At 27.8% G+C, this 25,976-nt stretch overlaps 4 protein-coding genes across 4 annotated transcripts; 1 reads left to right on the top strand and 3 right to left on the bottom strand.

Annotated features, from left to right (window-relative positions):
* Positions 1-3,147: 3,147 nt before the first annotated feature.
* Positions 3,148-4,794, bottom strand: LOC136081109 (piggyBac transposable element-derived protein 4-like). Its single transcript, XM_065798393.1, has one exon. The coding sequence runs from the start codon at positions 4,792-4,794 to the stop codon at positions 3,148-3,150; it is 1,647 nt and encodes a 548-aa protein (XP_065654465.1).
* A 3,882-nt stretch (positions 4,795-8,676) lies between these two features.
* Positions 8,677-11,821, bottom strand: LOC105846311 (uncharacterized). Its single transcript, XM_065798939.1, has one exon. It carries the CDS (start codon positions 11,712-11,714, stop codon positions 9,102-9,104), a length of 2,613 nt encoding a protein of 870 aa, XP_065655011.1. The 5' UTR covers positions 11,715-11,821; the 3' UTR covers positions 8,677-9,101.
* A 2,568-nt stretch (positions 11,822-14,389) lies between these two features.
* Positions 14,390-18,641, top strand: LOC136081108 (tigger transposable element-derived protein 4-like). Its single transcript, XM_065798392.1, has 3 exons — positions 14,390-14,502; positions 14,913-15,043; positions 16,999-18,641. The coding sequence occupies exons 1-3, from the start codon at positions 14,390-14,392 to the stop codon at positions 18,639-18,641; spliced, it is 1,887 nt and encodes a 628-aa protein (XP_065654464.1).
* A 3,269-nt stretch (positions 18,642-21,910) lies between these two features.
* LOC136081107 (uncharacterized) lies at positions 21,911-22,399 on the bottom strand. The gene has a single exon (XM_065798391.1). The coding sequence runs from the start codon at positions 22,397-22,399 to the stop codon at positions 21,911-21,913; it is 489 nt and encodes a 162-aa protein (XP_065654463.1).
* Positions 22,400-25,976: the final 3,577 nt, after the last annotated feature.

The raw sequence follows: 25,976 nt of genomic DNA, 5'->3' as shown, positions 1-25,976 counted from the left end.
TAAAAACTAGACGCATCCTTAGCTAAATAATGATAATCTTAAAGTAAAGCCAAAATTAAAATGTTCGCGCATGACGTCAGTTAGTGGCAAAAACTTTTTTCGATCGTAAGTTTGCTCATGCATCTACATTATATTTTCTAATTATCTTCAACTATGGTGCATTCTTGCAGCGCATGTAACTTCACAGAAAGATATACTAGTGCTATTTCAAAAGTGGTAAGAGTTTATTTTAAATAAAGAATAATTCATTATGTCTACTATGTTATAGATTCCTGCATTTTTGAAAAATATTAATAAAAAGTAGTATATATCTTTATATATGATATAACAGATATATACTACAATAAAAGTAGTATATATCTGTTATATCTTTCTTGATATTTGTTTAAACTGTTTCAATAATTATGTATAAATATTATTTGTTGTTTAAACATAAAAGTTCATGTTTATTAAGTACATATAAATTATAACCAAGTTAATTCTTAATAACAAAGTAAATTTATTTTTTGTCAAATCATAGAGATGCCTAGTGGCTGAGGTTGGTGCTATCCAGTGCGGCAAACTTTTGTTGTCACCCCTCTAGACTAACAGGTGAAAGGTAAAACTAAAAAAAGTCTTCTATATCTAGAAACTTCTTTAAAAAAAAAACAAGGTCCTTTAAAAAACTTTGGAAACTTAGACAGTCTCTATCTTATCGACAGAGCTGAATGATCCTTTGAGAATTCAAAAAAAAAACCTCTCGGAGCTGATTTTTCAGTTAACTTTATTTGTTCATACTTACCACATCCAATTACAAAAAAAACATATTTATATTTTCATGGATCCTCCACGTATGTTGTAAAAGTGATAATAAATACATTAGTAATAACGAACCGATAAAATGGGATTATATTGAAAAATTAGTAACTATTCAAGAAATAGAGGGTCTTCATTTAGCGACAAAAATTACTAAGAGACATAAATTGGTTTCAAAAAAAAAGTCAATTTAACTGGCCAAACATTCAGTCAAAAAGTTGCAAACGCGACAAAATATTTACAAGAAAGTCAGTACTCTACTGGATTTTGGCGACAGCAAAGCAACAGAAAAATATATTATTGTTATTGATAACATTTTTGATATCTTTTTGGCATCATGACATATCAGAAATTTGTTAAGAAATCAAGAATTTCAAATCTAGTTTACAAGATAATAAAATATTTAACTTCAAAAAAATAAAAGATTTAATAGAGTATTTAATAAAACTTAAATGTGTTAAAAATGGAGAATCTCTGCATTTAATAAGCCTAACCAAACGTTAGACGCTTGTTAGGCGCGTTGACTAACATCTTTTTTGGTAAACATACTTTTATAAAAAAGCTTACTGATTTTTTATTTTGTAATTTTTGTATGTAATTTTGTAAGTATAAATCTACCATCTTGCTCGTTTTCACCGGCTTCCAAGTTTAAGAAATAGATAAAGCGACTTCTAATTTTATTTTCGGTAGCGTAATAGCGAAACATATTGGGCGCGCCTAACCGGGCCCGATTATTTGGCTGACGGAACTTCAAATGGATTAAATTGTTGAATTTTATCATTCGGTTCCGTAACTTTAGGCCAAGTTAGGCAAAACATTTTTGCACCTTATCTGGCCCGTTTTTTCGGCAAACGAGAGTCCAAAAAATTATTAAGTTCATTTAGTTAGTGGTCTTTTTTCATTGTTCGGCAGCGTAACCTCAGGCCAAGTTAGGCGCAAGTTTGTCGTTAATTGATTATTTGTTTCTGTCAATTGATTATTTCTGATAATTAATTATTTTACAACATTATTTTAAGCATAAGGAAATCATTTTGTCTATTGATGATATATTTTTGTATTTTTTTAAACATTGAATAATTTACTTTTTATTCTTTATGCAGTGATGCAACTCAATATGTATATAAATGCACTTAAATTTTTCTTTTGCTTTATACATTTAACCATGTATGTATGCATTTGATTTTTATGAGATTTTTAAATTTACGTGCGGTTCTAACTGAAGACTTAATGGTCTTCTGCGAGTGTCAGCTATCCTTTTATTTATTAAATCAAATACTTGTATATTTTTTATTTACTTACATTTTCTAGTTGTAAAAGAATTTTTTAATCTTAACGATTTAATTTATTTGTATAGCAACTTTTATACTTAGTATAAATTTTAAGTTTCAAGTACTTCATTAGCGGTTCTCTGTGACAAGACCTGATGGTCTTCCTTGAATATCCGCGTTCTTTATTTATTTATTTATTTTTACGATATCTTCACTTGTAATTTTTCTCTTGTATATTTGTATTTGTATCTTAAACATTGTAATAGAGAACAAAAAAAAAAAAGTGCATTTTTTTTACAGTCTGCAAGGAATATAATTGAGAATGGTTTTATTGAAAATCTACGAACGGTTTATTCCGCCCAGTAAACACACGACGTCTTAAAGCTGTGTAAAACACGTTTTTTAGACGTCTTTAAGACGTCGTGTGTTTACTGGGCGGAATAAACCGTTTGTAGATTTTCAATAAAACCATTCTCAATTATATTCCTTGCAGACTGTAAAAAAAATGTACTTTTTTTTTTTTGTTCTGTTAAAGACTAATTTCTTTCACAAACCAGATCTTTAAGACTTATTGACTGTTCAAAAGTCAATAAAGGTAAATATTTCTGTTGAGTGTGAAGGAAAACTATGGCGTTGGAAACTCAAGGAAAACTATGGCGTTGAAATAAACATTTCTTTATTTATTTCAAAAAGTAAAAGAAAAATAATAGCAAAATCTCATTCTTTATATCAACAACAACAGTGCTAACAATAATAATAATAATCATATTAATAACAATAATAGTAATAACAATAATAATAATAATTGTAAAAATAATAATGATAATAATATAACAATAATAATATTAAAAATAAATTTGATTTAAAATTGCTTTAACCCTTAAAGGACGGGAAAAAAAAGTTACGTTAAGGACGGCTGGGGTATTAAACTACCCCAACAAAAAATATAGGTTTTTATACAAAATATGTTGAACTTTTTAAATAAAAATGCGTGCTTTTAACAAAAATATCAATTTTCTGAATATTTTTTTAAATAAAAGTGATATTTGAGACAATTTATTCAAATAAAAACAAAATATATCTTCTATATAAGGCAACTATTGCAAACAATTTTGCTATGAGCCTTGCAAACAGAATGGCTACATGATGCACATTGCAGACGGGTTTTTCTGTCATGAACACGAGGACACATATAGCATCTTTTTATATGCTGCTCTTGTATTGGTTGACCTTGATTTAAAAAGCTATTTTGTGCAATTACTTGGCAAAGATTATTATTTGCAACTATTTGCGGAAGATTGTCATTTGCATCAAATTTTTTAATAAGACTTTTTGATAATTCTTTTAAAAATTCTCTTCTTCTATGAGAAGCCCCATTTTTATAATTTGGGTGAATTGATAAGAATAAAATCAAAGCATTGTATGCTGCAATATCCAAAATATTACAAAACATTGTAAATGGACATCGGTTACTCTTTCGGCGACTCGAGTAGCACCTGACAACCTGGTCTAATGTATCAACTCCACCTTTATATTTGTTGTAATCTAGAATAATACGTGGTTTTTCATTATGGTCCACAACAATGTCATTACTGTGATGGCAGGTTGATAATAATATTACTGCTTTGTTTTTCTTAGGTACATAAGAAACTATTGTAGAGTCATTTTGAAAACCAAAAATGCTAGAGTAAACTGGTCGATGTAAGGCTGGCAATAACTTTTTTGGTATTTCTTCTTTATTTTTTTTAATGGTGCCAGTGTATGTCATTTTACGTCCTAGCAATGCACGTGCAAGATGAATGTTTGTAAAAAAATTATCAGCTGTTATGTGTCTACCACTTCCATTTAAGTGATCAGTTGGTTCAAGAACTACTCGTGTAACTTGTCCAACATCACGTGCTCCATTTACTCTTCCAATATACGGTTGCAAGTTTATGCAGTAAGAGGTTTCAGCATCACATAATATCCATATCTTCATTCCATACTTTCCTGGCTTAGTAGGTATAAACATCTTAAATGGACAACGTCCCCTAAATGTAACTAGTTGCTCATCGACAGTGAGATATGCACTTGGATTGTAGTTGCTCTTACATTTAGTAATAAACATTTCCATTATATTTCTTAAAGGTGCAAATTTGTCTTCAAACCGTCTTTGATTTTGTGTTTCTCTCTCATCAAATCGAATGCATCGTCGCAAGTTAACAAATCGATCTCTTTGCATTGAAGCCGAAAATATTGGTATGCCATTTAATCTACTCCAAAGTTCTTTTATGCTTTGGTTTTTAGAATGGAACACTCCAGCTAGAAGAGGAACTCCAATAAACTCATAAAGTTCATTTACTGTCGTGTCAATCCACCCTTCTAGTCTTATTCTACGAGCTTCAGCATTAGTGCAGTTGACAATAATTCTAATCATTTCTGGTGTTATAAAGAGTTTAAAGGCAGTATCCACACTTTGGCCGCAAACCTGAGCCGCAAACCTTGTTGGGCCAGTTGGTTGTCGAATAATATTGTGTGCGCGTGGCTGAGCAGCATTTACACATGGAAGTTTACTCCAAATTTCCTCACCATTCTTTGAAATCATGTTTTGATTTAATATGTGATTTTCCTGAACAACTTCTTCATCACTTTCATCAGAGATAATAGCATCTGATTCATCGTCAGCTGTAATAATATCTTCTTCATCATCAAACAAAATATGTGAAAAATATATAACAAATTCTTTAGGCATTATTATTTTGTATCAATAATATAAATATTTTAGACATAAAAACAAAATATATGCAACATGAGCACACTATTGTTGTTACAGTGATTGTATATATATAATGTATATATGGTATAATTTACTCATAAAAAAGATAAATAATACTCTATACCTATTAAAAAATAACTAAAACACAAACAAGTATTAAACTAAACATGATTAATATAACTATTTATTGATTCACTAACTAAAAAATGGGAAAACTTGCGTGGCGTATAAAAATACCCCAAGCGTTCTTAACGTAACTAAATTTTTAACAAACAATATTATTGTCAATTAATTAGTAAAACAAAAACATTTTACACTAACAACTTCCTTAAATGATAATAAAAGATGTTTTGAAGTGGCAGTTCAAATAGTCAAAATTTGTTGATGTGGCAGTTAAAAACAAACTCTTCTGGGGTAGTAAAATACCCCGCCGTCCTTTAAGGGTTAAGAAAGTTAACATAAGCCATTTTTATTAAATTTATCTTTTGCTTTGATCTCATTGATTTGCTTTTTTTTATTTTTATCAAACTTATATAAATAATTAAATCAAATTTTATTTTACATTAAGCTTGGTGTTTGGTCGTTTTTAATGTGTGTTAAAAAGCTTTATTCATTTTTTTGTACAGATATGAATCAACTGGTAATTGTCTATTTAGTTTGTTTTCTATTTCCTGAATGGTGATAATAGTTTGGTAATGGATTTAAGAATACTGATAGCAATTGATTTATATTTAAATCCCACATTTACAACAATTATCCATCGTTTGTCAGCTTATGCTTAAAGTATCAAAGTCAATTATCATCAAAAGATAATTTGTTAGCAGTGTCTGCGTCCACACATTATGTCGACTCAGGAAAATTAAAAATTGATCTTTAAGAAAGAAGCATTACATGTATGTAAAGATTTTGTTTGGTCTCGTTTTTTTTTGCGTTCTTGCTATTTCAACTGTTTCACAACTCCTAACTTTTTTAAATTTTCATGTAAAAAAGTTTGGAGTTGTGCTAAACAATTAACAATTAATATGTTTACAGATTAAAATTCTCTGCTATCTTTAAATGAAAATGATTGTAAAATTAAAAACAAAAATTTTTTATTTGCTAAATTTTTAAAACCAGAGTCTAATACAAATTAGATGTCAAGTGATGTCTCAAGTGAATATGATATTGCATGTTTTCGTTTAAAGGCATCTACTTTAAATGATTCACAAAAAAAAAAGCTTGATTAGAAATGTTTTTGTGCCTGATGAAACTTATTCTTTTCCAAAAATAAATGGACAATTTTTTGAATTTGTATGGGTAAAGCAATTTTCATGGCTTATTAGTTATTCACCCTCTGAAGATGGAGCATATTGTTTGACTTGTGTTTTGTTTGGGTTTAAATACTCATCTAGAATAAAACTTGGTTTCTCAGCCTGTAAAGTACTAATCTGATGCTGTTAATGCTTTTGATAGACATTATTGTGGGAAGAAAGGAAAGATCATTATCACAGCTGTACAAACTCTTTATTTTAACATCTGGACCATATTTTCAGCAGTTTTTAAATACAATGTATGGAAGTATTCAAATTATTGACTTTAATCATATATAAATATGAAAAGGAAGTTGCTTTAAATCGTAACAAATTGCGTTCAATTATTGACTCAAATCGTTTTCTTAGGTCGTCTCAATATAGCTTTTAGAGGTCATCGTGATAATTCCCAACATTATCCTACTGTTGTAAAGTATTCTTTGGTAAGTGGAGTAGGAAATTTTGTTAAACTTTTAAATTACAGGATCAGAGGTGAAGTAAAAGTTCTTTTGCATCATCTTAACAGCTCAGAGTAAAACAGGGATAGTTGTAAATCTGAAGTTTATTAAGAAATATGGAGTTGTTATGTTTAAAATAGTCATTACAGTCTTAGTTATTGATTCATACAAGTTTTTCAGGTTCTTCTTAAGCCAACTGCATAGACTGGGTACCATTAATATTTTCAGCAATGAGTTCTTTAAGAAAAAAACAATTGATCATTAGCTTATTGAAGATTTTGATATGGTAAACAAATCGTGATGATTATGAGTATAATAAAATGATTCAATAAATAGTTATGTAAATAGTTCAAGTTATTCAAGAAGTTTATCATTATATGTGCGTAATATTGTTGAATTTATTACTGGATTTGTTGTAAAAATAAAAATTTAAATGGTTTTAGATTGTGACATTTGCTTAACCTTAATTTAATCAAAGATCCAAATTTCAACAATAATTTTAAAAAATTACAGTAGTATTGAACTAGGCATGCAAAACCCGCGGCCCATGGGCCACGTACGGCCCCTTTAAAAATTTTTTGCGGCATAATTGAAGTTTCAACTGTCTATATAGCTTTATTCATTTAGACTAACTACAGTTGAAACATAGAATTTTATAAGTTATTTTTATATATTTTAGAAACTCATAAATTATATCTACGGCTACTGTGAAGTTATCATTAGTTGTAAAGGAATAATTAAGGTATTGTTTATTTAGAAAACGCAAGCTAACGATGCGTTCAAAATTCTAACCTCCAAAATGTTTAATTTGATGTATATTAGTGTTGTTCACTCGAATTATACGTTTTTGTTGCTTACAAAAGTATCAGTTCACATTTATCAAGAAAACACAGGAAAACGCTTTATATCTCCGTAATTTAATGGTTAAACTTTTGGATAATATGTTTGCTCGTCGCATTGTTAGCTTGTGTCTATCATATTAATTATTTTTTTTATTCGTGTAATTTTCATATTCAATTTTGTTTAAAATTTATTTGTCATGGATTTATATATTCGTCATGGCTGGAAGAAATGCTGTAAAAAGAAAAGAAAACTTGTAGATAAAAATAGAAAGTTTCAGAGTGAATGGGAAAATTTGTTCTTTTTTATTCAAGTAAAAAGACAATGCTGTATGTTTGATTTGTCGTCAAACAATTACAATTTTAAAATTATCAGAGCCGACGAAACCGGAAGAACAAAACTCCATTTTATTACTCAACTAACAACAAAAAATAACAAAATCTTTTAAGCCCAAAACTTATTTCGTTACAAAGTGTTTCCGACTATCTTAAAAGCCGAAAAAAATGCAAGAAGATATTGCTTACTAAAGTAAAAATTACTTGTAGTAAGGCTAAAAAAATATTTTTAACAGAAAGTTTTCTAGCTTAGATTAAGTTGACCAAAAACCTTAAGCTAAACAAAAGTAAATTAATTAAATTAAAACTAAAAAAACAAAAACATATTTGCTAGCCCCGGATTTTTATTTCCCTCTAAGATAACTTTAATCCAGGTATGATATGAGTAATACATACCTCAGTTATACACATAATAGTATATGTGTATAACTGAGGATACTTTACATGAATGTATATATTTATATAAAAAGCGCAATCATTTATTTCACAGCGACTCTGAATATACAACATGTATATATATATATATATATATATATATATATATATATATATATATATATATATATATATATATATATATATACATATATGTATATATATATAAAAATATATATATATATATATAAATATAAAATATATATATATATATATATATATAACGTAAAATTATATATATATATATATATATATATATATATATATATATATATATATATATATATATATATATATATATATATATATATAACGTAAAATATATATATATATATATATACATATATGTATATATATATATATAAATATATATATATACATATATGTATATATATATATATATATAAATATATATATATATATATATATATATATATATATATATATATATATATATATATATAACGTAAAATTTACTGTTTGGAACTTAATTAACTAGTGTGAACAACTAATATTATAAAGTAAGAACCTTTACAATGTTGTTACAAGTTTTAATTAACAGTTTGTGCTGCAGTTTTAATTAAAACATAGTTTGTGTTGCTGTTTCAAAAAAAGCAATGCTGCCAACTACATCAGGTAGTACGCTAGTTTTTAAAAAAAAATTTCGACATGATAATTCTCCTTATTTCGTATAATATTCATTCATTTTTGTTGTTCTTACAATTTTCTCCTTCTCATTGCAAAAAACATTTTTTTTTTAAATAATTACTGAGAGGTATATAAATAATAACGTTATGTGTTTATTGGTAAAGCTTATTGGTAAATATTTGGTAAAGTTTAAATATTTGGTAAAGTTTATTGGTAAAGTTTATTGGTAAATATTTTAACATCTTATTCTGCGTTATTTTTGTTTTTCATTTATTTGCTCATTTTTTTGTTGAAAGCCAGGTTTGCACACTTAAAGATATTTGTTCGTTAAATTCGTAAACTCTGTGACGGCATTGAGAATATTTCATAAAGTAACGCTTCTTGTATATTTTATAAACTTTTTTTGTACAAATATAGACAACAAAAAGCATAATTCCTTTCGAAGATCGACAACACGTGTAAATTACTGAAAATACTGCGTTGAATATTATCTCCCATTCAGACAACGATTCTTTGGATATTTTTATGAAAACAAGGGCATCGGTTACACCAAGGATTATTGTGAGTTTCATGGTAATCATAAATAGGTCCACTCGTGACTTTCTGCTACTGCCTAGTATCTTTTTGTTTGAGCTTTCGAGTTTTCTTATACTAAAGATTGTTAAAAGTAAACATAAAAACGATATAAGTAAAACTACGGTCAACGGTAAAGTATACGCATAAAGCCTTGCATAAAACCCACCAATCCAACAGTGTTCATTTTCACCATACCCAGCATCAGCTGTTCCAGTATAATTTAACAGAAGCGTCATTGACACAATTATTGTTGGAACTGTTATTGAAATAAAGACACTTGATGTAAAAAATATTTTACGACTTGACTTTGAAGCAAATCTTGAAAATTTCGAAGCCAGTTCAACTGCTGTGCACAATACCCAAATATACACCGCCAATAAACTCCAATGTAAAATAACAGCTATGCATTTGCATAACTTTTCTTTTTTGCTACCATATAAAGCTAGTAATATAGATGAATCGGATAAAAATAAAAGATTGCACAGTGTTACTAAATTAAAGTTAGGCATAATTCTCAATTCTTTGATATAAACATAAGTTATGACTATGATGAAATAACATACGAGACTAACCGAAATTAAAATTACTGACAAAAGATCTTCAACATAGTTTAAAAGATTTATTTTCTCATATTTCGAAAATGATTTTTTGCATACTCCTAATCCTTTAATCAATGGTAGAAACTGATCCTCAGTAAAATTGTACTCGTTGTTCATGAACTTATAAGTTAGTACTTTGTTTTTTACTATATAATTGTTTGTCAGCGGTAGCAATACACAATTAGATTTTAAATGGTATTTCTTGCAATTGACTAACTTTTTTTTTATTATGCTTTTACTAGCTTCAATCGATAAGATAAGGTCTTCGTTTTTAATTACTTTATATGAAGTTATGTAATCGCATGAGCTGGTGAAGTTTCCTTCAGCAATCTCTAACTCTTCGGGTTGTGCGCATAATCTATTATTACTAAAAGTTCTTATAAAATCGATACCATATAGTTCTGTATGTAGCTGATGATAAACTGACGTAATAAAAATTGACGAAAACCTTAAGGGTTTAATTGTGGTAAATCTTTCCATATGTTTAATGAAATTTGCTGAAGAATCGGTACCTGACGTGTTACATTGTAACAAAGTTAAGTTTGTTAAGTTATCATGTTTGACAACACTGCAAGTAGCAGAAATTTCACCAGAAAAAAAGTTTGTGTCCAGACTTGTAAAATTATCAATAATAACAAATAGGCCGAGTTGTTCGCTAGTTAGGCAAGTTTCAAAACTTGCGCTCTCAACTTTTTTTACTTGTAGTTTTTTTTGTAAATCCAAACATTCAGAACCAACTACTGTGTATCCATAACAACAAATGATTTTTTCACACTTAGTGGTGAAGTAGTTGTAAGAAAGCCCTGGTTTACAGGTGGAAGCAAGGTTATTATTTTCAACAATAGACACTGTCTGTGATATAAAACTAGACCCGACTGTTTTAGTCTCATTAGAATTAAACAATTGTATATTTATAAATGGTTTGATTATTTCTTCCAGGGAACATCTAAAGCAATCGTAATTTTTATAGTTTAGGTACACTCCTGAGTACGCATTACATAAGTCATAATACTTGTTATCCTTTTGACAACCGTCTTGAGAAAAACAACTAAAAATGTGTTTATTTAATTTTGTGTTTCTTAATAAAGATATGTTGCAATTAGTATACTTGTTAAGAAAATCATCCTCATTATCATCAAAATCATCCATTTTAAATGCTTTTGCAAAAGTTATTTCTTTATTAGCTTCTAATTGACATTCAAATAAAAGATTTAATGCAAAAAATTGAGCAAAGTTGCACCGCGCACAACCAGCATTTCTATAAATTATATTGTCAAGGCCTATAACGGGGACGTTTTCTGCATACTGTTTGTCACTATTGTTTAAGCATATGTCGATAGCATCACTCTCGGCACCGTCGTGGCAATAATGCACCATTAAAATTTTTTCACTCACATGTCCTGAATATGTGGCTACCGGTATAACTTGCTCACATGTCATATCTTTATGTAAGTTTGACGTTTTAACAAGCGTTTCTAGGTATAAATCTAAAGGCAGTGGATTTGAGGTGTTCCATAGTTTATCAATGCAACATGTTTTTGACGTGAAGCAGTCATTGTGACAGTTACATAACTTTAAACTTGAATCTTGATGGCATAGAAACTGAGCTGTGTTTGTGACGTTTACGCCTTCCATATGCTGATTTAAGGGAAACAGAAGTTCTTCAGCAAAGAAGTAGTGTATAATAGATAAATAGAAAAAAACGCTTAAAAACATTTTATTAGTGTTTCAATATTTTAACTTGTATAAAAATACTTTTTCTAAAAGTAAACTCTTATTCTAATTTTTGTGCGTATAATAAATGTATACTTTTTGTTTGCAAAACTTTCGGAGTCTTTTGAGTATTATAAACACAAATTAAGGTTTTTTTCATTGTTTACTCATAAACGAAATAAAGAATAAAACGAATTAAAACTTTTGTTAAGAGGTTCGTGTGACATTGAAATTTTACTATTTCTTATATTGAAGAGATATTTGTTTTGTTACACTGAGGTTTTCATCTTTGTTATTTTTAAAACATAAAATTAAGAAATAAGCAGCTGATTTTTACCAAATCTACTTAAAATAATCTAAACATAATTTTTTTTATTTGCCGCATCATATATTTACAACCAATACATATTACATACTGCCACAACTACCACCATCACAAGGGAGGGGACTTTTTTTTTTTTTTTCAAGGTCTTATTTGGAAAAAAATTTTTTGACCATACTCTTTAGAATCTCTTTGCAACGTGAGATGATTGTGATTTTGCTAAAATCACAATCATCTCACAACTGCCTAAATATTTTTTTATGTTTTAAGATATTTAAAAAAAAACTGAACAAGAAGCTATTTTTTCTCTTACATCACAATAAAACAAATGAAAAAAAACTATTTTATAAGTGGTTTAAGATGTATAAAATGAACTATAGATTTTATTTACTCAAAAAACCCCTAAAATCATTTCACAATTGTTTAAAACCCCTGGTTTAAACAATTGTGAAATGATCGTGACGATATATAAATTTTGACCGGAGCAATCATGTTATTCTTAAACTTGTTCATGATACTTTTTGAGCCTTTGATAAAAAAGAGTATACATTACGTATTTTTATAGACCTTAGCAAAGCCTTTGACACAGTTGACGACCATATTTTATTAAAAAAATTAGTAAATTACGGCGTTAAGAATGCAAATATAGTTTGGTTTTAAAATTTCATGTCCAATAGGAAGCAGTATATTTCTTAAGATCGTGGTAAAACTAAAAATAAGACAACCACTTGTGGAGTTTCTCAAGGATTCATTTTAGGACTGCTTTTGTTTTAAGTATCTAAACTCGTATCTAAATTTTTTTGATTTGTCTTTTGAAGAGTTTGAAAGTGCTTTTAAATTGTTAAAGTCCAAATAAAGCAGTTGGTCCTGATGATGTCAATGGTAATATTATTAGCTGTTTTGACGTTTTAAAAGACATTTTTCCAAATTTTTAAATGCTCTATTAATCAGGGAGGTTTTCATGATGATTTAAAAAAAGCAAAAATTATTTCAATATTTAAAGAAGGAGAAAAAACTAATGTAAAACACTACCGTTCAATTTCCATCCTCGTCCAAAGAATTTTGAACAACAGAATATACAATTACTATTTAGCAAACGCGTTATTATATAACTCGCAGTATGGATTCAATAAAAATAGTTCGATAGAGCATGCTATTATTAAGCTTACAAGAAGTATATCAGACTCATTCAACAATTCTAAATTCACATTGGGAATATTAATTGGTTTAGCGAAAGCGTTGATACAATTGATCATAAAATTAAAACTAAAAAATTAAAATATTATGATATAACTGTTTTATAATGGTTGAAAAGTTATTTAACTAATCGTAAACAATTTGTTTACGCCGATCAAACATTTTCTACATTATTTATTTATTTACTTCTATTATCTATAATTATTGATTTACTTTTATTATTCTATTTATTTATTATTTATTTACATCTATTATTAAATAATTTTTCAACGGTTTTAAAACGATTATCCATATAAGGACCTCTTCTTTTCTTATTTATATTAATTATCTATACAAAGCCTCAGATTTAATAACAATTATGTTTGCTGATGACACAAAGCAAGAAATGTTTTAAATAAACGAACTTTGGTACAATTATATCACTCATTACATAAGCAAACATTGCTTGGGATTGTGTAAATAAAAATAAATCTAAACCTCTTTTTTGTCAGCAGAAGCCAAACCAGGTTCTGAGCTTTATAATGCAAACATCAAAGTGTCAAAAAGTCAGGAAAAGCCATCCAGTAAAAAGTCTAAAAATGTTGTAATTTTGGTTTGGCTAACTCATAAAAAAGTACAAATGAGGACCGTGAGACAGTTAACAAGAACATGGTCAATGAATTAATACGTTCACTGAACAGACAAATAATAATAAAATCGGCATGCAGACTAAAATCTAAAGTTGAATTTTCAGCTTCTAATGACAAATTGAAAGAGCTGGTCAAGGTTATTATTGCGTTGTAAGTCTTCATTTGCCTCCTTTCTCTCTTTATTCAATTGTGCAAATTGTGCAAAAACCTGCTTATCAGGAGTGCGATCAGGTCTTATACATTAGAAGCTGAAAATTGTTGTGTATTGACATCACTACAACAAGAGACATTGGCAACCGCAAATTTCACCCATTTGTCAAAGAAAGCATTGCCAAGCAGGCCCAGAGGGGCCCATACCAGCCAATCTTATAAATCTCATCAAAAGTCACATAATGAACAACTACCTATTTATTTGAAGCAAAATATTAAGACTAACGACAAACCAATTAATTTTTATTACACCAATGCTACCTCATTTAACTTTAATAAACTATCCGAGCTGTCCGCACTTGCTTTGACTAACAAAATAGATGTTATCGCAACTACAGAGACTTGGTTCAAATTGGATACAATTAAAAGTATTGATGGGTATAACATATATCACGCAGATAGAGATAGGATTGGAGGAGGAGTTGCCATTTACGTAAGTAAAAATCTTACGAATATAGAAGTTTTTAATCCGCATCTTAACAATACAGAGGTTGAACAAGTCTGGTGCTTAATAAAATGTAATAATTTTAAGTTAATTGTTGGTTGATATATCGACCACCAAATGCTACAGCTGATTACTCAAAATCAATTCTAAACTCAATCAAAACTGCTTCAAAACTCAAAAGTGGCAAAAAATACACGGATCTCATTTTTGTTGCAGATTTCAATTTCCCTACTATAGAATGGACAGGTGACGGTCCAATAATTCATTCAAATAAAAACTCAACTGAGCATGAATTTATTAAAGTTTTTAATGATTGCACTTTATATCAAATAGTAAATTTTTAACATTTAAAAAAAGTGATTCTGTTTCTGCAATTAACACTCTTGACCTTGTTTTAGCTTGCAATCTGAATTGCATAGATTTCTTCAATGTGGTCCACAGTTAGGTCACCATGAAAAGAAAAAATACCATTACTCCATCACTTGGCAATATTTTACTAGTTCTGCTGACAATATAGTATTCACAAGAGGTAATTTTTGCTTTAAAAATAGTAAATATACACAAATGATTAAGTACTTGAAACAAGTCAACTGGGTTGAGTTATTTCATGATAAATCAGCCTGTGAGTGTTATGAGTTATTTTTACATATTTATAATGAATCTTGTCGATTGTTTGTTCCTATTTTTAATAACAAAAAAAGAATTGCCAACCATGGCTGGATGCAAAAATTAAAAATTTTTATATATATATACATATACATATATATATATATATATATATATATATATATATATATATATATATATATATATATATATATATATATATATATATATATATATATATATATATATATATATGTATATAATTATTCATTATTATGTATTTGCGTTTTAAATATTGTAACAAAACGCTTGTTTAAAATGTAATAAAAAAAATATAGTTTTACGCAACTATATTTTTATTTACTTCGTATATTTCGAACTTTATATTTATGATTAATATTTGTATATCTTTACCGTTTATTGGTTACTTATAAATACATTGAAGTTGTAAAATAAACATGTATAAAATAAAAAATAAAAAGACTTAATTGGTCTCATCACCAAGCCCCTAAGTCTATACCGTAAGTATAAAACAACAAAAATTAAAAAACGTAACGCTATCTAAATATTAATACGCTAATGAATATTAGTGCGCATAGTTACGCCTATTGTTCGTATTGTTAATTACGGTTCTGTATTCTGTAAAATACACTATTTCTTAGTTTTTAAGTAGTTTCTAGACTTTAAGTGCGCGGTTATATGTCCCATGCAGTCTTTCGAGTAAGGTCAGCAAGCAAATTATATATTTTTATTTTCAAGAAGAATTGATGTTGTTCATTGTTTAAAATAAAAATTTAAATAATCGTTTGTTTGTTGTTGGTTGTTTTTATTTTTTTAATTTTTATAGCCTGTTTTTATTTTTTAGAAGAAGTTAGAACTAAAGTGACTGGTAAAATAGTTTTTTTTAATACAATGTTTCTTTTTTAGTAAACTCTTTCAGTTTTGTCGTTAGTGTTTTTAGAACATTTTAAGCAAGTATTGTTTTATTTTCTAGAGCAGTTAAGAGGAGCTGATGGCTTTTTTAGTAAGTTCAATTTATTTTCTTATTTATAGATTAAGATTATTTTTTGTAGAAAGAATAATGAGAATAAAATTTTATTTATGTATCTAATATGAAAAGTTGAATAAAATAGGACTGTTGTTTGTGGTCATGTAAGTTTATATAGGGGAGATGGGGGCGCATTGATCGCCGGGGCAGTATGATCTTTTGGCTTTTACTCGTTCATTTTTGCCTTACTAGAAGTGAGGTTGCAATTTAATTAACCATTATGCTTCCCTAATTGATTATTCGTAATATTTTTTCATAAGGTTATCAGCGTCAAAAAAAATAAAGAAAATATTGTTTTTCGTCATAAAAAGCGATTTTTTTAAATCGTACTATAATTCAAATATATTTTTATTTAGATGTCTGTATGGGTTAACAACAATTTTATTTTAAATTTGTAAGTGTTAGGTGTATAATATAATATATAATTTTTATTTGGCTGCAATTTATACAGTAGATATTGCTATCAATATGTTACCTATACCTATTGGGGTACATTGATCTTTGACTATGCGGGGCCCATTGATCGGAGGATCAAAGTGCCCCATAGAAGACGAAGTGTCCCATGTTTTTGTTTATAAGCAATACAGTTAAACGAATGGAATTGTATTTATAATTAAAAAAAAAAACTATATATAAACAAACGATAGCTTTTAGCATTTCATTTTTTAAATCTACTTATGTTATAAGCTAGTAATAATAATACTATTATTTTATAATATCAAAAGAATAATATTTAACATAATAATTAAAAAATATTTAACATAATATTATTATGTTAAATATTAGCATTTATTAAAAACATATGTTTTTATTAATATATTTTTTTACAGATCTTAAAATGGTTAGAAATAGAATTAAAAAAACAAATAAAGTTGCTATACCAAGTGAAACAATGAAAGTAGCTGTTAATAAAGTTTTAGAAGGAACACAACTGAATGTTGTAGCACGTCAGTTTAACATAGATAGAATGACTTTAAAAAGATATTGTCGTAAAAAGAGGCTAAATCCAAATGAAGCTTTCAAGCCTAACTACAACAATAGACAAGTTTTTACAGCAGAAGATGAAAAAAGTTTATCAAGTTATTCACTAATTGCATCAAAAATGAACTATGGCCTTTCAACTAGGTCAACGCGATTATTGGCATATGAATTTGCTTTGAAAAACAATAAGATATGCCCATCATCATGGATCAAAAATAAAATTGCAGGCATTGATTGGTTGCAAGGTTTTATGAAAAGACAACCAGAGTTGTCTCTACGAACACCTGAAGCAACGAGCTTCGCTCGATCAACAGCTTTTAACAAACACACTGTAAGAGAGTTTTTTCAAAATCTTAAAACGGTAAGAAATCGATATAAATATAATCCTAACTGTATATATAATGTTGATGAAACTGGTTTAACAACCGTTCAAAAGCCGGTAAAGGTTTTAGCTGGTAGAGGAAGCAAACAAGTTGGAAGAATCACATCTGCAGAACGAGGAACATTGGTAACTGCATGTTGTGCCTCTAATGCTATTGGAAATTCCATTCCTCCATTATTTATTTTTCCTAGGGTAAAGTTTCATGATTACATGATTAAGGAAGGACCTCCTGGATGTGTGGGATTTGCAAATCCTTCTGGTTGGATGAACTCAGAAATTTTCATAGAATGGATTAAACATTTTGTTAAATATTCAAACTGTTCTCAGGAATCTCCAGTTTTGTTACTTCTCGACAGTCATGAAAGTCATATTCCTGTTAAAGGCTTGGAGCTTGCAAATCAACACGGAATTACAATGATAAGTTTTCCTCCCCATTGCAGCCATAAATTGCAGCCATTAGATAGAACTGTTTTTGGACCATTGAAAAGGTTTTACAATTCTGCATGTGATAATTGGATGGTTTCAAACCCAAGACCAATGACCATTTATGATATTGTTTCAATAGTTCGAGAACCGTATACAAAAGCTTTCTCACCATCTAATATACAGACAGGATTTAGAGTAGCTGGCATTGAGCCATTCAATTCTGAAATTTTCAAAGATGACGAATATTTACCATCATCAGTTACAGATAGAGCTGCTCCAAATACAGTTACTATCACTCCTGTCAATAACATGGAATCTGAAATGATACCAGCACATGTTAATCACATAGAGTCTGAAATAACTATAGTAAATATTGAAACAAGTATTTTAAACAAAGTGTCAACAAGTGTTGCTTCTATAATCTCACCTGAGGTTTTAAAACCTTACCCAAAAGCATCTGCCAGAAAAAAAAATGTTAAAAGTAGGCAGTTAAAAACAAGGATCTTGACTGATACTCCTGTCAGAAATGAAATTCGTTTGTCAAAAGAAAAGAAAATTTTGAAGCAAACCAAAAATCAACAAAAAGTCTCCACAAAAGATAAGAAAGAAACTAAGAATTACTTGCTTAGGAATAAAAAACAATGTAAACCAAAAGCTGCTTCACAACTTGACTTTCACAAATGATGAAATATTCTTAATCAAAATATTGTACTTTTAACAAGTTTTGTAAACTTAAAAGTTGTATTCTTATTTCAGTCTTTATATTTCAGTTCTTATAAATTTCAAGTTGTTGTAAAGTTTTAAACGTATATAAAGCGGGTAGCTTATAGCTGCTGTGATTTATACATTTTTTAATTAAAAATTAGACTAGTGGGTTTAACTGCTATATTTAAAAAATAATTAAAAAATTTAGATGTATTATATGTTATACAATATTACCCTTTGACTAAATTATTTACAAGATTTAGTTATAGAAGTGTTAAACGTTTAGATAATATTACGCATATAAGATCAATGTGCCCCAAGTCGGAGATCATAGTACCCCATAGTTTGGGGTACATTGATCTTTTGAGAGGGTTGTTTAAAAGTTAAAATTATTCATGTTTATCATTTTTTAAAATCAAAATATTTATATATTCCAAAAGCCAGATAGTACTACATGTGTTTCGTAGTTAATAAGTTTTTACACCTCTTTCAGGTTCTGCGCAATTTTCAAAACACTGCTACGGCGATCAATGCGCCCCCATCTCCCCTACATAAGTTTGCATTTATTTCAATCTATTTTATATTTCTCTATATCTATATGTATATTTTATATTCTTAGGAAAAATAATAAGAAATAAAAAAATTTAAAAAAATTCTTCTGGAATAGACATTTCTCTAATTCGATTGCGCAACTGATTTCTCAGCTTCAAAAAGAGGCCAATAAGGACAAAATTGTAAACAAACTATATTCGTACTAAATAAAAATGTCTTATTTTAACTCTAGTATTATCAGACTAATATTGAAAAAAAGTGGAAGAAGGAAGTATTACTCATTGTATAGAAATTCATTTTATAATAACAATATAAAAAAAACTAACATCGGTCTGTTTTCTTTCCCGAACCAAGAGAAAAAACTCGATGTTCAAAAACCTTGGTGTAACAAAATATGTTAATGTAGACGTAAAGAAGGTGCTGATAATTTTGAAATGATGAAACACACTAAAGAGCAGGAGTTTCACTTTAGGCCATAGGAGATAAAAATTAGTTGCAGTAAAATGTCTTTAAAAAAAGAAATGAAGTGTAAAGCTTGTGTTCATTTAAGACTACACAAGAAAAATTACATTGAAAATCTCCATGTAAAAGGTCAAAATAGCCAGAGTTCACGATTAAGTTAGGCAATAAAAAATTTTATACATTACTGGATTTCACAAATAGTTAAAATTGTGAAAACTGTAAGCTGTTGCCATCCGAAAAAAAACAATCGTTTAAAAAAGATTAGTAGTAGTTTATGAAAACTAATAGAGCTTGCCTGAAGAATATAAAGATTTTAAAATAATCAACGACCAATTGAAAAATAATATTGTTAGTTACAAAAAAGATGATAAATGTTTTAACTCGTTGACTGGCATGAGATAGGAAATTTTTGGCATTTTATTTGAATATTTAAATTCTACAAATGAACGTGAAAGTATGAAGTATTATCATCCTGATCATCATTCTGAATAAAAGTTACCCAAAGAATTGTTTACATATCCTTCATATTTTACATGTTTGGTTATAGGTGAAACATGATTGACCAACTATCGATTGACCAACTATTCTTGTTATTAACATGGCTTGGACTTTTTTTATTTAAATTTTACTTCCTGGTTTAAGACACCAAAATCTATTTTGTCAAGATCTTATTATATGGTTAAATTTGATATACCTTAAACTTGGTACAATACTATTTTAGCCTAACTTATATTACAAAAAAACATAACATGTTGGAATGTTTCAAATAGACTTATCCTAAAACAAAAGTTATTATTGACTGTTTTGAATTGGTTTGTCAAAGAAATTTAGGCCTTACAGTTCAGAGTAGTTTGTTTTCCATTTATCTTATACCATTTTATCTTTAAAGGATTAGTTGGAATTGCTTTTTTCGGTACAATAACATTTTGTTAGTGAACTACTTGTTGGTTCTATTTCTGATATTGAAATAGTTATTTTTGCTTAAATTTGCTTAAGCCTTTTGGTATAACACCTAATGGAAGAAATCAACTACTTCATAAAGAAATTATAGAAAGTCAAACAATTGTAGCTTTGCAAATTCATGTAGAATGTGCCATTTTTACTTTATAGATCCTCTTATAAAACTGTAAAAATACATGAAATGTACTTTTTATTTTTGAGATAAAATACATTTTTTATAAAAATACTCCAACTTATCTACAACATCTAAAAAATCACATTTATCAAAATTAATGTTTACAATAATAACTATAAGTCATTTCATAAACAAACATATCTATAAACAAACATTGATTCAGTCCAAATAAACTCATTGCTATTTGGACTTGTGCATAATAGCCAAATGAGTGATTCTTCTTAAGAAAAAGTTTCCCGGCAAATTATATATATATATATTTATTTATATATATATATATATATATATATATATATATATATATATATATATATATATATATATATATATATATATATATATATATATGTATAAATATATATATATATATATATATATATATATATATATATATATATATATATATATATATATATATATATATGTATATATATATATTCCTAGAATTGATTTACAAGTCCATCTGGACTAGCACCATAACAAGGAATGCATGGTTAATCTTATAACCCAGTTTCAACAATTTTATTATGATTTAACATGTCTTTGACATTTGTGAATTTTTTATTGTCTTATGTAAATTGTTTTACAAAAAATTCAAAGTATTTTTTTTTATATAGATAAACAGAAAAAATAGTAACTAAGAAGGATTATTTAAGCGATTTGTCGTTATTTGTTTACATTTTTGTCCTTACTGGCCTCGTTATAATGTTAAGAAAATAGTTGCGCAATCGAATAAGAGAAATGTCTATTTGTCAAAATGTTGCGTTATGCTTCATTTTAAGGTATCTGAATATCATATTCAGATACCTTAAAATGAAGCATAACACAACATTTTGACAAATTCCAGACGAATTTTTTTCCATTTAAGAATTTCCATTTAAGAATTTTTTCCATTTAAGAATTTTCCCATAAACCATTCAAGAACAAAATTAAAAATTTTTAGTAAATACTTATTAGAAATTTTTAATTTTGTTCTTAAATGGTTTCATCTTTTTCATTAACGGGTGATGCGGAAGTTATCGGACAAAATAAAAACGTCAATAACTTATTTATAAATAAAAAAACAAACTACTATTATATTTTTTTTTAAATAAAGCATTTACCTTTTAATAAAAATATTTTTTTTTTTATATGAAAAAACACCACCATCTGCAATTGATCTCAGTTTATCTCTGACGCCTTTCATATGCGACTGTAAAAAGTTTAAATCAATTTCTTGTAGTTTTAGTTTAATGCGATCAATCAAAACTTGCTCTATTGAAGCTTGCCAATCTCCCTCGTAAACCTTCTGTGCCAAATATCCCCAAAAATTTTCAATTGGTCGTGCTTGAGGCACATTTGGGGGATTGGATTCTTTATCAACGTAATAGACATATTGGTCCATCCAATTTAGAGAATCTTTAGAATAATGAGAACTTGCTAAATCTGGCCAAAATAAATAGTTAAAGTCTCCATGATACTTGTGAATAAATGGAAGAAGTCGTTTTTCTAAACATTCATTAATATAGATTGATGAATTGATGGCTACTGCCTTGAAAGTGCGAAACAAAGGCTCGGACATACCACGGTCAGATATGGCTATCCACATTAATAATTTTTTGGAAATTTCTCTTTTCCTATAAAACGAACAATATCTGGGCATGTCTTTTTGTTGTTTGTGTAGTATCCAGAATTTCCAGGCATGTTGTCTCCTGCAAAACAAAAGTATTTTTCGTCATCTAAAAGCGATTTTGTGTTATAGAGTTGGTTAACTAGTTTCCTGCTTCTTTTCTTTGCCTTTATTTGTTGTTCTATAGTGTATTTTGGAGTCTTTTAACGTTTTCTATTTTTAATATTCATTTTTTTTTTTTAACTGACGACCAATTGTCGATTGATTTACACCGAATTTAATACCTATTTTTCTCTGACTGACCCCTTTTCGATTGTTGACAAGTCTCGTTAATTCGGCTTTCTTTTCTCTAGTCCAGGATGTCGGACGACCAGGGTGCTTTCTATCAGAAAACAATTGAACAGTTTCAAGTCTTTTTAGGTTATCATATATTGTACTTCGAGCAAATCCTTCCTTTTCAAAATGATTTACGATTTTATTTTTTTTATATATTAGGTTTATTTACAAAAAACATTTTTAGTCGCTTGCGAAAAGATTCTCGTTCAGCTGTATTTAACCTCATTTTAAATAATTGTGTTTCAAATAATAAAGTTTATATTTTATAGAACGTTTATACCTACGCATAAACCACAAAAACTAACTATTATGCTCAAATAATGAAATTAGGATTTGTCCGATAACTTCCGCATCACCCGTTACAAAGTTGTGAATTGTAGTCTGCATTCTTTGTTACATTAAAAATAATTATGCTCAAATATAAAAAGTTTCTGATAAATACGTGTATGTGGTGATATATGTTATATAGTTGTTTTATAAATGTGTTTATATAAATGTGTTTTTATAATAGTATGAAATGTATTTTATCTAATGTGTACATGATTGTTAAATGAGGTGTTTTTATGTTATATAACATTTAAAAAAATATTGTGTTTTATAGTTAGTATAACTATAAAACACTAAATATTTGAGATATAGATGTAGAGCAAGATTCGTCAACCTTACCAGTCAAGCGGTGTTACTGCTTTAGGTCTAAGTGTTGTCTAGCCTTCGATATAACTATTCTGAAAATACATAACATTATCTTTGATAGTTTTTTGCGTAATGTTGTTACCTTTGGCTTATCTTTATGTTAGTGTCTGATGTTAAAAACGATTAACAGGTAGTTTCATTACTAGAACTCACTGTTTTTGTTTCTTAATATAAATAGCACAGTGAATATTACTATTATTAGTGTGCATATTTATGCCTATTGTTTGATATTAGTTACGGTTCTGTAAAATACAATATTTCTTAGTTTTTAAGTAGTTTCCAGACTTTTCTTAACCAAGTGTTTTCTTAAAGTTACGGCCTTTCATGGTCAAGTTCAAAATGTTTAAGTAGACATTAGGTAGATAATTTTTAGTAGCTTGAAATGATAGGTACAGTAAAATCTTTTTAAAATTTTATTAAGTAATTAATTTATTGTAATCCTTTTTTAAATTGTACTTTTAAATTTAAAGCTTCGTATGTTATATTGAAATATATTTTAAATTGTACTTTTAAATTTAAAGCTTCGATGTTAATATTGAAGATATAGATTACTACAATTCTTAGATGGGGTCTAGCGTTGAAAGATATTTATGGGTAGTTTCATGCTTTCACATGCTTTTAATAATTGGGATAAAAGCCATGACAATATTTTGTTATAAGTAAAATTTATCTATAGTATTGTTAAAACCTTTGCTCTTCGAAAAAAATGTTTCTGGCTTTTCAATAAATGTATAATAATTTCTCTTGCATGAATGAATTGTGGTTAAGGATATAATTGTGTTATTTAATGTTTGTTTTTCTATATTTAATCTTAATATGAATACGCTAATTTAATAATAATGTCGTTTCACTTTCGTTTTTAATAAAGAAGTTTCTAGGCTAGAATATTTCCCAAACATCAACTGGTTATCTCTGACCCACTTACAGCAGTAAATTTTAGAAAGCAATAACATCGCAATCAACTTTGCTTACATAATTTAATGTTTTATTTGAAAACTATAGTTAGTGAAGTTGCAGTTGTATTTGTTGGAGAAGATGTTGTTCCACCTGCTTCTAGGGAAGTTATTTACCCAAAAGGTCATTTAGAAGTTAAATTGAGTATGTCAGCTAACTTAGATCCTACGGCTTATTCACTTTTTTCCAAGAAATAGCATAATTGGTTCGCAACCCTGAACATGCAACATTGGTTAGAAATCATTTTAAATCGTGGCAAGAAACTATTTCAGCATTATGTTGCTGATGCATTTGTTAAAATTGAAGAGCAGTGTTTTGCTTTCATAGAAATAACCAAAGCAAACTGAGAAGCATGCAATATGATGCCTTACATGAAGATGCAAGCAACCTTGGGAACAATCATGATGTCAGACCATTATAGGTGGGTGCGTTATAGTTTTCTATTTACTTAGGAAGTCTTAAAAAAAACTATGAAAATGCTATGGTTACAATTAAAAGGTTAAAGTAATAAAAAGATCTGTTAAATCAAATTTTTTATTACTTTTGCCTGCAACCGCTCTAATGGTGTGTGTGGTAAATAAAAAGTACACAAATTTATTTTCAAATTTTAATTAATAGTTTATGATAGGTATGTTTTCATGTGTAATAGAGTTAATGTTAATAGTTTATAAAATATAATATGTTCAAAGCTTATCTATGTTTATATTCTGTATTTTTATTTTATTTTTAAGTTTAAAAAGTTGTGTTACTTAGCAGTGCGTAAAGCAAGATTGTTATCCTTGCCAGTCGAGAGATGTTACTAAGTTGTGGTATTACTTGGCACTATATAGTGGTGGGTGGTCTTAATTTCTGTTAATTATTTTTTACTCAAGACACTTTAGAACTAAGACTAAGTATAAATCTTGCTATAATCAGAATCTAAATATAAATTCTAGAATTTGTTAAGCTACATATCTTTTTCTTTTTTTTCTTTTTTCAAAGTTACCAATTATAATTTCTTGGACCCATCAGATAAGTGCTAATATTTATATTTTAATTAAAATTCAACCTTACATATATCTACTTTTTATTATACTCAACTTTGTTTCTCATTACTTTCAGATATTCTACGATATCATGACTGATAAGGTAAAGATTATTATAATAACTTTTTTTGTGACTGTAAAAAATTTGACTATTATCAGATTTGTTTATATATATTTCTAATATTAGTCACTGCATTTTTATACGAATCAAATTTTATTGTATTTTCAAATAACTGATTATGATTATCCTAAAATAAAATGATTTTTTTTTTTGAAGTTCAAACATAATTGTATTTATTTTTTTTTATTTTTTTAGTTGTCATTGCTTTATTAGTTTACATACTGTTGAAACGTGGTTTTAATTTAGTAAATTCATATGATATGAAATTTACTGTGTTAATAATTATTCACAGTTAAGAAGAAATTGGGATTCTAGACTATTGAGGTAAAAGTAGTTTTGTTTAGTGATAACATTAAGAAGCCTTTTTTTTAATGGTTAATTGTGCTATAGCTTTTTTGTGCTAATATATATTTTTTTGCCGATGCCA

The sequence above is a fragment of the Hydra vulgaris genome, chromosome 06 (genome assembly GCF_038396675.1).
Source record: "Hydra vulgaris chromosome 06, alternate assembly HydraT2T_AEP".
In the NCBI taxonomy this organism is placed as follows: Eukaryota; Metazoa; Cnidaria; class Hydrozoa; order Anthoathecata; family Hydridae; genus Hydra; species Hydra vulgaris.
The sequence above is the reverse complement of the archived record's forward strand: the minus strand, read 5'-3'. Positions and strand labels throughout refer to the sequence as shown.